Source organism: Enhydra lutris, unplaced genomic scaffold (assembly GCF_002288905.1).
Source record: "Enhydra lutris kenyoni isolate GAN:26980312 unplaced genomic scaffold, ASM228890v2 scaffoldscaffold36, whole genome shotgun sequence".
Lineage (NCBI taxonomy): Eukaryota > Metazoa > Chordata > Mammalia > Carnivora > Mustelidae > Enhydra > Enhydra lutris.
Window position 1 is genome coordinate 20155 of NW_019154120.1, and position 12606 is coordinate 32760.

At 57.0% G+C, this 12606-nt stretch overlaps 1 protein-coding gene across 1 annotated transcript in view; it reads left to right on the top strand.

The window, feature by feature from the left end:
- The first annotated feature begins 2295 nt into the window (after positions 1 to 2295).
- The window catches only part of LOC111154316 (par-6 family cell polarity regulator gamma), an 82627-nt gene continuing 72316 nt past the window's right edge, over positions 2296 to 12606 (top strand). Inside the window, exon 1 of the mRNA XM_022513833.1 lies at positions 2296 to 2415. Coding sequence (XP_022369541.1) covers positions 2344 to 2415 — 72 coding nt within the window. The 5' untranslated portion in view covers positions 2296 to 2343. The remainder of the gene's footprint in view (positions 2416 to 12606) is intronic.

Below are 12606 nucleotides of genomic sequence, written 5' to 3' on the forward strand. Positions count from 1 at the left end.
TGGCCACTTGGCTTTGTCTACACCCAACCCACACACAAGCCTGAAGCCAAAAGAATCACCTTCAGGTTCAACCTGGAGACTCAGGCTCCTTCTACATGCATGTCCTCCTGCTGACCATCCCAGTCAAGTTTTTAGAAAACTACAAAGTCGGGGCACACAGACCATGGTGTGGGGGTGGGGGGGGTTGTTCAGGTGCAAATTCCGCTTCAGTGGGTCTGAATGGGGTATTAGTAACAAGCGCTGGGCCTTGGACAGCACTGGGCCCCAAGCGTGAGGGAAACGGTCTCACTTCCACCAAGGACAGAATTTTGTAGCTTCCCACCCTCCCTCCTCCCCATCTCCAAGCCCTGAGCTGGCCAGTGGTGCCCTAACCTGCCCCATCAAGTACAATGCTGTTCACCTCCCATCAGCCCCTTGTCCCTGCTTCTTAATAAATCTTGGGGGCTCTCCCCACCACATGACTGCTGTTCTCAGCAACTGGCAACAACCACAGACCTCCATGTGGTTTAGGGGACTTCTCTTTGAAAGAAAGTCAGTACCTCTGTGCACACAGTGTGTATCTCCCTGACATTTAAAAAAATTCTACTTAAAATTTATTAAAATTTGCATTGATAATAAACCATTATACCATGTCTTTTGGAGCTTTCAGACCAGAGGACATCCTAAACCTTTTGTCTGGAATGGTTTTTTTACTGACTTTCTGTGGGAACGTCTTGGCATTTCCGCCTTAATTTGGAATTCGGTCTATATGCCTGGACCCCTGGCCAGACTGGTGTTTCTCCTATGGGCAGGGCTGTAACTGTGTGTCTCTGCGGTTGTAGTCCCGGCAGGTATGTAACAGGATATTTAGTGAAATGAAGTAAAAATCAGATTCAGAGTGTCACGGTTTGGCAATCTGTGTTAAAGGCTGTGTGTGCTCCATGGCATAGCAATTCCATTTTTCGGAGTCAGTGCTAATGAAATAATTAGAAATAAGTGAATTCAAGAAACACAATATTTTATAAAAGCCAAACATCGGAAATACCTTGTTTATCTAAAATGGAATGATTAAAAGTCCATACATGCAGCTCTTAAAAACCGTATTTCTTGAGAACACTCAATGAATATGTTCCTTAAACAACAAGAGATGAAAATAGTAGGTCGCAGAACTGGTTAAAGAGCATGATCACAATTGTGTAAAATATATGAATATATACACAGAAAACGGAACAGAGATATATATACCAAAAGTTTAACAGAATTGATTGCTGACTAGTATAATTATAGGTGACTACCTTTTGTCTTTCAATTCTTTGTATTCTCCAGATCTCTTTTACAATGAATGTATAACAATGTTACCATTATATAACGTACTTACAGTAAACTTTGTAATACTTTTAGGTACCTAATTGTCCTGTCTTCTTAGCTTCATCCCAAAGTCCTGAAGGAGTTTCAGAACCCTCTAGAAAAGAGGTTCTCCGTGACGTTGCTGACAACCGATTCCATCTTTCTCCTGAGACAGTCTTTTTTCCAGGGCCTTGCGGAAGGCTTCCCTCTGCATCAGCTCGGCCTAGAGGTGCTTCCGACCCTCTCCTTGTTCCACCTGTGCGGAAGTGCGCCTGAGCCGTTTGCCTCCCTGCAGAACCTTCGTCGGGGACCATCTACCACCCGGCGGCGGGTACAGACAGGAGTCAGTCAAGCCTACACTGGCTCCCGCATCGTCCAAGAAAACAGCAACAATCAGCCCAAATCAGCCTCCTGCCCTGGCCGCTCAGGGCAGGTAAACAAAATCAGGGCGGAGGCGAACAGGAGAGAGAAGTTTTGAGCACCCAGGTGGGAATGAGACGCCCGGGGTTGTTCCAAGCTGCTTTTCCCTGCTCCGGACTGCGCACACAGAAGCGCGGACCTCCCCGGGACTCTGCCGCTTCGGGGGCGGGGCGCGGGGGCGGGTCCTTGGGGCGCGGGGCGGGACCAGGGTCCTCGGGACGCAGGAGGCGGGTCCTCGGGGAATGGGGCGGGGATGGGGGGCGGGTCCTTGAGGCGCGGGGCGGGCCCGGGGTCCCGGGGGCTGGGGGGGCGGGCCCTGGGGGCGCGGGGCGGGGCCGGGGGGCGGGTCCTCGGGGCGGTGCGCGCGGCGTCCCCAGCTCCTCCCGCGCGCGGCCCCTGGAGTCCCGAGGCGCGCGGCCAGCCCAGCTCGGGCCGCCGCACTCGGAGCGGCGGGGCGGCCGAGCGAGCGCGGCTTCGGGCTGGGTCGGGGCCTGGGCCGGGGCCCGGGCCGGGGCGGGGGGCGCCGCCCCCAGCGTCCTCCTGCAGCCCCTGGAGCGAGGAGCCGGGGCGAAGGCGAGGCTGCGCGGGGCCGGAACCATGAACCGGAGTTTCCACAAGTCTCAGACCCTGCGCTTCTACGACTGCAGCGCGGTGGAAGTCAAGAGCAAGGTGAGCCGGCGCCGGCGCTCTGCACCCCCGCGAATGAATGAGCGCCCCGCGGGGGGCGGCTGGGCGCTGCGGGGGGTACGCGGACTGGCGGCAACTTTGGAGCGCGGGCGCCGCGGCGGGATGCGCTGGGGTCCCGCCGCCCTTCTCGCCCCCGCACGGACACAAAGCCCGGCGGCGCGATGGGTGCCGCTGGAGCCCGGCGCTGGGAGGGCCGCGCGGGCTCCGGACCCCCGCGGGAGCGGCTCTTTTGTTCCACGGGCGGGAGACGACCCGGCGCGCCACACGGTGGAGGGGCGGCGTTTCCGGGGCGACCCGAGGGCTGCTCGGAGTGGGGCCGTTGGGGAGCCTGTGGGGCCCGGGCCGGGGGGGAGGGCCGGGCCGCGCCTCCTCCTTCGCCTCGGAGGAGCCTCGGAACGCGCGAGGGGTGAGCGGCAGCCGGCCGGGACCCCCAGCCCCGCCGGCGCGCCCCAGGCCCAGGCTCTCCCGGCGCGCCGGGCCGGCGGCCCCTCCCGCTGCCCGCGCCCCGGCCCGAGCGTGCCCCAACTTGCGGTGTCTGTGCGCGTTCGGCTAATTGGCGGATAGGATCTGGCGCTTCTGCCCTTTGCGGGGGCGGCTCCTTAGAGGCTGACGCTTTAGTCTGCGAGGGTCTTGGTTGCTGTTGTTCAGGGTCCCGGAGGAGGGGCTCCTCGGGCCCTTCGCTGCTGCTGCCTGGGAGTCGGCCCTCTCGCCCTTTCTCTGTGCCTCCCGCCTCCTGGAAAACGAGGCGGAGCAGCCTGAGGGCTTGGGAGAGGGGCTGGGCCGGAGGGTGGGCTCAGAGCCCCCACTCCGTGCGGAGCGATTGTGCCTAAGGAGCTGAGTCCGGCTACCCCCCTGCGCAGGCCGCCTCTGCGGGTCAAGGGCCGTAGGGTTCCTTTGGTAAGGGGTTTACAGGGCCTCCAACGAGGACCGGGGCCGGTTTCTCCGCAATGAATCAGTGAGTTGGATTTCATTCTCATCTTGGGGAGACGGTCTTTCTATGAACTCCTCTTCGCAGCCTTCTCCCTATGCTAATTCTGTGACCCTTGCCCGGGACTCATCCCCTCTGCAGCCCAAGAGTGCCCCCACCCTCCTGAATCGCATGTGCCCGCTGTGAGTTTGGGGAGGAAAGAACCACAGGCAGGAGTGGGAGCTCCAGACTATTGTTGGTTTCTTCAACTGCGTTGGGAACGTGGCTGATCAGAGTTCTTTGACCGCTCTCATAGGCACTGAACACATGTGGTGGGTCTTTTTAACTTTTTGAAATCATCATGGTTTCACAGGCAGTTGTAGGAAACAATGTAGAGAGTCCCAGGAGGGCCCGTTTTTATAGCGGGGACGTGGTCGCACACCTTGTTGGGTGTGCATTCCTGCCATTTCCAGCAAGCACAGTGCACACACAGAGCACTTACAGCAAGGGGCCCTCCTGCTGCCCCTCCCGTGGCCCTTTGATTTTAAGTGTAGATTGACTGACATTAAGCACTCTTCCTGAGTCACACAAGCCACATTCCTCGTACTCCAAAGCCGCGTACACCTTGCGGCTGCCTGATGGCAACAAGGTCCAGACGTCTGTCTAGAAGGGGCGATCCGGAGGCAGCTGGTGGCCTCCCATGCAGGCTGCTGGGAGAGGGAGGGGAAGAGCCTTTGCGTCCCCTCCAGGAGGGCAGTGGGGGGGCTGTGGATGTCCTGGCTGGCCCGTGGGCTGCCCCAGACTGCCCTACCCCTCTAGCTCCCCAGTGAAGAAGGGTGCTTGGGCTCAGGTTCAGATGCATTGACTGTTCCCCTGGAGGTGAGGGGCCGAGCTGGAGTTTTGGTTGAACTTGGGAGCACCCCTAGGAGAGCCACACCACCCTGGGTGGGCCCTGCTGAGCTGGCTGGTTCAACACACAGACACACACACACACCATTTTGGGTGCTGGGACTTGCCTTGTTTGTCCAGAGAGTCCACTTGGCTCTTCCCTCTGTACACAGCCTCCCACTGGCCCCCTTAAAAATTAATATTTGCTACCATGAACCCATCTCTGCCAGGAGCCTTTACTGCAGCTGCTGTTGTCAAAATACAGGAAGCAAAACTTGATGACAATGAGGTCTCTGTTCATGTTCAGTGAAGCACCAGAACACCGGGGTTTGCAGGTGGCGAAAATTGTGCTGGGGGCTGAGTGCAGACAGGTCTGCTGCCTCCTACTCTTTGGAGCCTTCAGGAAAGTTATTTGACCCTTCAGAGCCTCTGTTAGTCTATCTGTAAAATGGGCACTGTTCCTGTTCCTCTCACCTCCCAGGACAGAAAGAAGTGATGACTACAAGAGCGTGTGGAAGGCCGCAGACTGCCCACAGTTGGAACAGTCGGTCCCCACAGTTCAGGGTTCTGTGGTGTTTCAGAATATTGGGTATGAAACTCGCCTCTCCTGCTCTCAGCATTTCTGGCCATGTGCCACAGCTACTCAACTTCCAAAGCCTCAGGGACATCGTCTTTACCTGGTGGTTCTCCCCATCACACAGGCCCTTACGTTCCCCAAACATTTCTGCTTTAATACGTGTGAGTCATCTACTCCTCCCCAAACCAGCGGAATGCACTTCTGCCTTCTCAGTTCTGGCACCGAGGCTGCCATTTGTTTGGCTTTTGCCTCTCCTCCCATAAGACCTGCCGTGTGGAAGGAGGGGCTGTGCATAGGTCTCGGGGAGCATGTCTCAGGCCCAGGGGAGCAAGTCTTGGCCCCTTGTAGGGTTAGCAGGAGGACCAGTGCTAGGAGAGGCGTCTATAAGGGGCGGAGTCATCACAGGTCTCCAGCTCTGTGAAGGAGCACGCTACCCCCGTCCACAGTGTGTCCCCTCCGAGCCTCTGCCTTCTGGTTGGGCCTCAGTCACGTTCTCTTAACCTGGTGGTCTGTTGGCCTTGGTTATATGGCTTTCCCCCACCTGAAAGGCTCTCTGAGAATCCGCCCTGGGCGCCGACCCTCTCCTACCCAGCCCATCAGATGCTGTCTGGGCCGAGCTCCCGCCGTCCTCCAGCCCCTGCTCATCTCGTGGCCCCTTTCCCAGTGCTGGCACAGGACGACTGTCCAGGGCAGAGACCGAGGACTATGCGTACAGCCCCAGGCGTGCCACATCCATTGCATCTGGGGACAAGGTACTACTGAGGGTTTTAGTCTAGTGTGCTGCTTTGTTGAAATCATGTTGGAGGCTCTTCTGTACTCTCAAGAAACACTGTCATTGCTGAAAATTTAGAAACCACATCAGGCACAAAACGGGGTAATTCTCCCGTCCAAAACTGAGCCTCTCTCGAGTGTGACAACCTGCCCTCTGGAACCTCTGGGTGCACACTTCTGTCTCCTATAGAATCAGAGTCATGTTCTACAGGCATGTGGCGGTCTAGCCTGAGTCCCCCTTCAAGTGTTTTGTCATGTCGTTAGTGTTGTTAAAGAACATATTTTTAAAATTACTACCTGTGTTCTATCTTGTGTGTAAACCATAATTAATTTAACCAGTATCCTATTGGGTTCATTTCCAGTGTTTTCTATAATAAGCAATGCTGTGAAAAACATCTCTGTACTTACACATCTACACAAACATATACAGAGTAGAGGTTTGTTACGTAAAGGATGGGAAGAGCTCTCTTTTGGGGACGGATCCCCAGAAGCGCACTGTCTGTGCTGTGAGTTACCTACCGTCCCCTGTCTGTCCATCCTCTCTCTGCCCTCCCGCCCTCTAGCCCTGGGTGTTTTCTTATTCTTTCCCAGTCGGATAAGTGGAACCCCGTCCCGTGGTTTTACTTCGATCCTCAAGTTATCAGTGAATTGAAGATTTTTGTATTTGTGGACCACTCATCTGTTTTTAGCTGCCTCTCTCTTGCTGGCAGTGTCACCGTTCTGACTTTTCCTGGAGTTACGGGACCTGCTTGACTACAGGTTTTCCAAGCAGTGGTTTAAGCCTGCGTGTTTCCCCTGGTCCTCAGACCCTATGTCGGCTGAGGCTGTCTGCTGCTGGGTGCTGCAGGGACACGTCTCTCCATCTGGTGGGCTGGGGCCTGGGCCAGGCCCTCCCCACGGGGTGGTTGAGCACTTGCCTCCCCTGGGCTGTTGAGAACCACCTGACGAGGTTTGACTCACCTGTGTGTGTCAGCTACACCCTTTCAAGATTCTGGTTTTGTACGTGTGCATATCTGTTCAAACAGGTTGGGTGACTTGATGAGGGAGGCTGCCGCTGGAGGAGACTCTCACCAGGGACCCCAGAAGCAGTTGGCAGGCTGGTGGGTGCCAAGGGGGTTGAAGTGGACCTCTGGCCTGGGAGCAGCAGAAAGCCCGATGAACTCTCCTGGGGCAACTAGCCAGGGGTTCAAGCCCTTTCCTAGGACTTGTGGCATTGAGATAGAATTCTCCTACCTTGAGGAAAGGGGTGTCAAGATTGGAAGGTGGAACCATTCAAGGCATCAAAGGCTCTCACGTTTGTGAACCGTGTCTAGAATCAGCCCGACCCTTTCCCAGTAAAGGGGCTTCCCACACGTTTAGAGACAAGCAGGGAGCTTGGCATGGCAGCCACAGAAACCACCATGACCCCAGTGGTAAAAGGGAGCATCAGGGGTGGTGTCAGACCTGTCCAGCTGGCTGTGGACATGCTTACTGGCTCACCCCTGCCTCTTGGCACATTTCTACTCTTCTGTGAACCTGGGGACCAATGGCAGGGACCGTGACCTTTTTTAGCCCCAACACACAGCCTGCAGCCTTCCTCTGAGGCTGCCCCGGTCACGCTGCGGGGGGGGGGGGGATATAGATGGTCCGGGCTGAATGCTGCCCTCTGTCTATAGGTTGTGCTCAGAAATGTTTAGGATTATTTAACCGTCTTTCCCAATGTATAAGTGTGTACACCTGCAGACGCTGCTCTAAATACATTGCACTTGCAAATTTCAGTCATTAACCTCCATCACAGCCCTGCAAGATGGGTTCTGTTACCATCACTGTTATATGACAGGAGCACTGAGGTCCAGGGAGATCTGCGAAGCCGCCCGAGGCCAGAAAGCCTGAGCAGTCTGGCTCCAGAGTGTGTGCTCTTGGCCTTGAACTCTCAGTGGCCACTGGGGAAGGAGGGCTCCTGGTTCCTCCTCCTCGGACAGGCCCCGAGGTGCAGGTGCCGGTGTTGGTGCAGGTGCCCCATGTACAGTGAGACAGACCCCTCTGGGCTGCCTGCCGCTAGTGCTGGTAAGGGTAGCTCCTGTGCTTTGTGGGGGAAAGTTCTAGTCTTACGTCACCACAGCGGGTTCTGTGGCTTGGTCTCAAGGGACGTCCTCTATTCGGTAGGTGTCCTTAAAAGTCGGATTCTGCCTTGTGCTCAGCCGTTCCTTTATTCATTTATGCAGCGACCACTCTGTGCCGGGTGTAGGGCTTGTGCTGGGGGATGAAGAGAGTTAAGAGAGTAGAGACGTAGGGTCCAGTGGTTTGCTCTGGCGAGTGAGAAGACTGGGGGAGAGGAGGGTCCGTCATTCTAGTATCCATAGTGTCACCAAATCACGCTTCACATCTCCTGGAGCCCAGAGGTTTCCCCTGCCTCCCAGCCGGCCTGCCCGCCCAGCAAGGGCCCTCATGATGTCAGCCTCCAGAAACCGTTCCTGTCTGTTTCCCAGCATCAGCAATGTTGAAGTTAGCCATGATTCCTCTGAGATAAGTCAGAGCACCTTCTCCCCTCATTGCCCGCACTTTTCTAGTCTGGGGGCTGTCCGCTGTGCTAGACTGGGAGGTCAGCTCAGAACACTAGCTGCATTTCTCAGTAGCATGGTCCAAGGAAACTCTTGGCATCTACAGTGTGAAGAGCGGTGTTTTGCATATAGGAGGTACCCAGTAAATGCTGGCTTAGTTGAATTCAGGTAAGGAACAACTCCATTTTCCCAGGAGCTAGTAGTTCAGAAGTTGTTAGGGTGCTTTAGAAAAGAACTACTTTTTGAGGAAGGTGAGCAAAGCTTGACTCACTGATGAGATTATTCCCAGGGTGCCTCTGAGCTGGGTCAGCGGCCTTGTTCATTCCCTGTGAGTGCCACAGGGGACAGAGCAGACAGGAGCGGGGGAAGGATGAGCTGAAAAAAACAAGAGAAACTTTGGAAGTCAGAAGGAAATGGACCAAAAAGTCCATGTTGCTATTTCTGCGGTGAGGTGTCTGCCGAGTTCCTCAGTGTTTGATTACAGGCCGCAAGCTCGGGTGGGGGCGGGGGAGAGGCACAGCCCACCATCCCTCTCTCTCTCCTCCCCAGGCTGCGTTCCTCACTGGGGCTCCAGGCAGGAGCTCGCCAGCAGGCTCCCCTCCTCGCCCCCAACCAGAGCTTCGGCTCTATATTTTGCGGGGAGTGTGTTGCATTTCACTTGGGGGGAGGAAAAACAATTTTGTTGCTTACAGAGTTTGAAACCACCCCCGGCCACATGCAGGGCCCAGCTGTTAAATCCCCGGTTTGGGTCTGCAGGCCAAGCTTCTTCCAACCTGCCTGGTCCTACCCTTGCCCGGCCTCAAGGCTGAGAGAGCGGCTGTTCCGGGAGGCTGTTCCACACCTCCTTCATGTGGTGGCCTCTCTCCTGTGTGACCGGAGCGCACCCTCATCTCAGGCAGCCTGACGAGCTGGTGCGTGTTTGCACACCAGGCGAACACTACAGATCACGGACGGAGCGCTCCCGGATCCAGGAAGGTTCCCTCACGTCCTGTGTGGTCAGCATCCACCCCTGGTGTAACCACCGTCAGGGTCTCTGTCACTGAAGGGGACAGTGCTGGTTCTCGGACGTGATGTCACGGGTTAGCCTCGTGTCCACAAGGGACACTGACCTGTGTAGATTGTGCCCCAGGCTGCGTGCCTGTCCCTGGGCGGCCACCTCCGGTTTGGTTTAACCCCCACCTGGTGAGGCTGTTCTCGGCTCTAGCCCAGACTCAACGGGATTTCGTTGAAGTGGCTGTAGGAGGTCTGACCATTTGGGAATTCCGAAAGCCTTGAACCACAACTTATTATGGGTTTATTGATTAATAAAATAAATCAGGAAAAGATTCTTTGTCTTGCAGAATTTAAGGCCCCACTGCTGGTGTTAAAGGGGCTCTTAGCCTCCGTCTTGCGGCTCTGTGGTTGCAGGTGCTGCTGTCTTCCTTGGCTTTCCTTTAGTCCACACCAGCTTCCGTGGGCCCCTCTGGTGGGCCTGGCGTCGTGGGAGAAGCAGAGACTCCAGATGAGCACAGGTGGGCCTGGGGGCTGCTCGACGGGTTGCGGGGCATCTGGTGCGCAGGCTGTCCCGTGAGAAAGGGAGATCTCCCCCCACACGAATGTCTGAGCTTCAAGTCCAGAGCGAAGGCCTCATGGGCCACCTGCAGCTTGGCGGGTGTGGACAGCTGTGCGGGCAAGCGTCAGACCGCCTGTGCCCTGGGAGGTCTGCCGCCTCGACCCCCCTCGGCTCGCTCACACGCCCGCAGGTGTGACCGTTGCCTCGCAGCCCGTCCCGGGGCTTTGTCCGGCCTCCTGGACGTCCCACGGAGAGCCGCGAGTCTGTTCTCCATTTCTCCCATCAGCCCGCTTGTCCGCAGGCGGCTCAGGCGCCGGCCTGCCTACAAGGCAGAGCTCTTTTGGCGCCTTTGCTTCTGAGACAGGGCAGGGACAGACAAGGGGCCTCTTTCTGGGGACGCGTGCTTCGCGGAAGGACCCCGAGGCCCCTGGGTAGAGGTTGCGGGAGGGAGACTTGTGAGGGCCATGCTGGAGGGCTTCGGAGATGATCGTCATGTCTGTATCCTGTTTTCCACGGCATGGGGGCCCGAGCCACCGGCTCCCCACCCACGGGTCCTAACCTCACTTCCCTCTCTGGTCTGTGATGATAATGGGGTGTTGCTGTGGGACAAAACAAACTTCTGTGTCTGTGGGATGGTCCCTCACGTGAAGGAGGAGGTGGCGCCCTGCCTCTGGGTTCTGGTCCCCTTGGGCCCATGGGCCGCTGTACCCAAGCAAGGTTAGGGGCACAGAGCCCAGGCTCCCCGGAACATGCTCCCGTGGACTGGAAGGTGACGGAGGGGCTCTGCAGGTCTGGGAGACCCTCCTGCAGGAAATGGGGTATTGAGGACCCTCGTCCAGTCCTCAGGAGATGAGCTGCCCCAGGATCCCTTCTCCCCATGAGCTTGGCATCACCGGCCCTGTCCCCCCAGCACACAGGCTGGGAGCAGTCTCCCCAGGGCGTGGCCCCATTGCTTGTCCGTCAGTGATGCCTCTCCTCGGCCCAGGCGGTGGAGGACTAGTCACGGCACAGTCTGGAGAGTGGCCCAGGCTGTGCCACCACGGATGCCCCACACTTGGCCTTGATTGTGTTTTGGGGAGGCACGTAGTCTCTGGACTCCCTCCCAGCCCTGGGAGCCTCCACTAGCCCAGTGGGAGCAGCTGCCACTCGGTCACACCAACCGGAGGAGAGTCCAGGCAGTGTGACCTGTGTTCAGCTACAGTGAGGTCTCACGGTGACAGCCCCCTTTCCTGGAGCACCGGCTGTGCGGGGCTTTCTGCCAGCGTGTGCATGGGCTGGGCAGAAGAGGACCCCGGGGACTCGCCTTTCAGGTCACCTGACCAAGGTTCCGTCTCTAAGTGCCAAAACCAGGTCTTAAACCCTCAGTCGCTTCCCCTGTATTTCATGTCATTCCCTGATTCCAGCTCTGGAAAACAGACATCACCTACCTGCCCAGCCGCACTCGGCAGTCATATCCTCTACCTGCACCCCGGCCCCGCACCTCCTGACACTGGCTGGGGGCTGTGCGACTCCCTCAGCATCCCGCACGCACCCTGTGAGTACCCCTCTCCCAGGCGGCCCTGTGGGTCCCGACTTGTGCTGCGGAGATGGCAGGGACAGGGTGAACCTGACCAGCTCTCCCACGTCCTCCTCTTTGTGACTGTGAGCAGAGTATCGTGGCGACTCCCCTGCTCCCTGGCACCCCTGGACATGTCCCTCAGCAGATGCCCCTTGAGTGGCATGGCTGTGGGTGCATAGCAAAAGGGCTGCCCGACTGTGTGGGCAAGTTCGGGTCTTTGAGAAGGGCTGAGACCACAGCCCTGTGAGCGCCCGTGTGTGATGCGTTTCTCCAGGCACTCTGGTGAGCAGCGGCCCCTCTGCTGGGACCACACTCGCTCAGCATGCACATATATTTGAGTCTCACAAAAACCCTATGAAAAATGTTTTTGTCCCTTTTTTTTTTTTTTTTTTTTTGAAGAAGGAAATATGCTCAGAGAAGTTTAAATTATCCAGAGGCACAGAGCCAGAAAAGGACAGTTGGGAATTTGCCCCTGCAGGGCCTTGTGCCTCATGACTCTGCCCTCCCATCTCTATGGGTAAGACATCACTGGTCCAGACCCCATCCCATCTCAGCCCATCCCCGTCCCTGGAAACTGCCCCCTTTTTTGTGACTCGTGAGTTCATACTAGGATGTCACCTCGCTTCCTTAAGGGGCCAGGGTTCCAAGCTTCTGCTGGAGTGGATTTCTGCGTCCGAGAAATCCCATGGAGGCAGGGCCAGGTGAGAAACCTGGCCTTCACCTCCTGCGTCCCTCCAGTCTGCCAGCTCCACCTCTCAAAGCAGCCAGGTCTCCTGCACCGTGACCCTCAGCTCCAGAGCAGCCAGACCCGCCCTCACAGTTCCCACCTGCCGGCAGCCCTTCTTCAGGCTGGCGGGCTCAGGCACCCCTTCCTACCTGGGGAGTCTGCTCCCAGTGGGGTGTCCCGGGGCTTGACTTCCGCCGTGGAGTCCTCAGTTTACCACTGGAGCTCGTTAGATCTTTTCTGCATTCTCTCTGGCATCAGCCCTAGTTCTTCTGTTCACTACCCTCGTAACTATGGTCAGGGATCGAATCCTTCCAGGTCTCAGTCTCCTGGCCTTTAAAATGGGACCAGTGACACTCCTGCATGGCTGTTAGGGTTAAAGAGAGCTTGTACAGAAGGCATGGCACTAACCACACCTGTTCTACCATACTGGAAATCCCTGCCAGACAGAAACCATGGACCCTGTTCCTAGATCTCTGTGTCCTCCACTCTCAGCCCTGCCCCACATCTCCGTTAAGCAGGGAGGGGTCCATGGACTCAGATCATGTGTGTGAGCAGAGGAGCACACATGTGACCTGTAGCACACATACGTGCTCACTAAAGTGACCCAGGTGCATTGAGTTCTCCGTCCCCAGCACCCTCACAGGGTTGTTCCC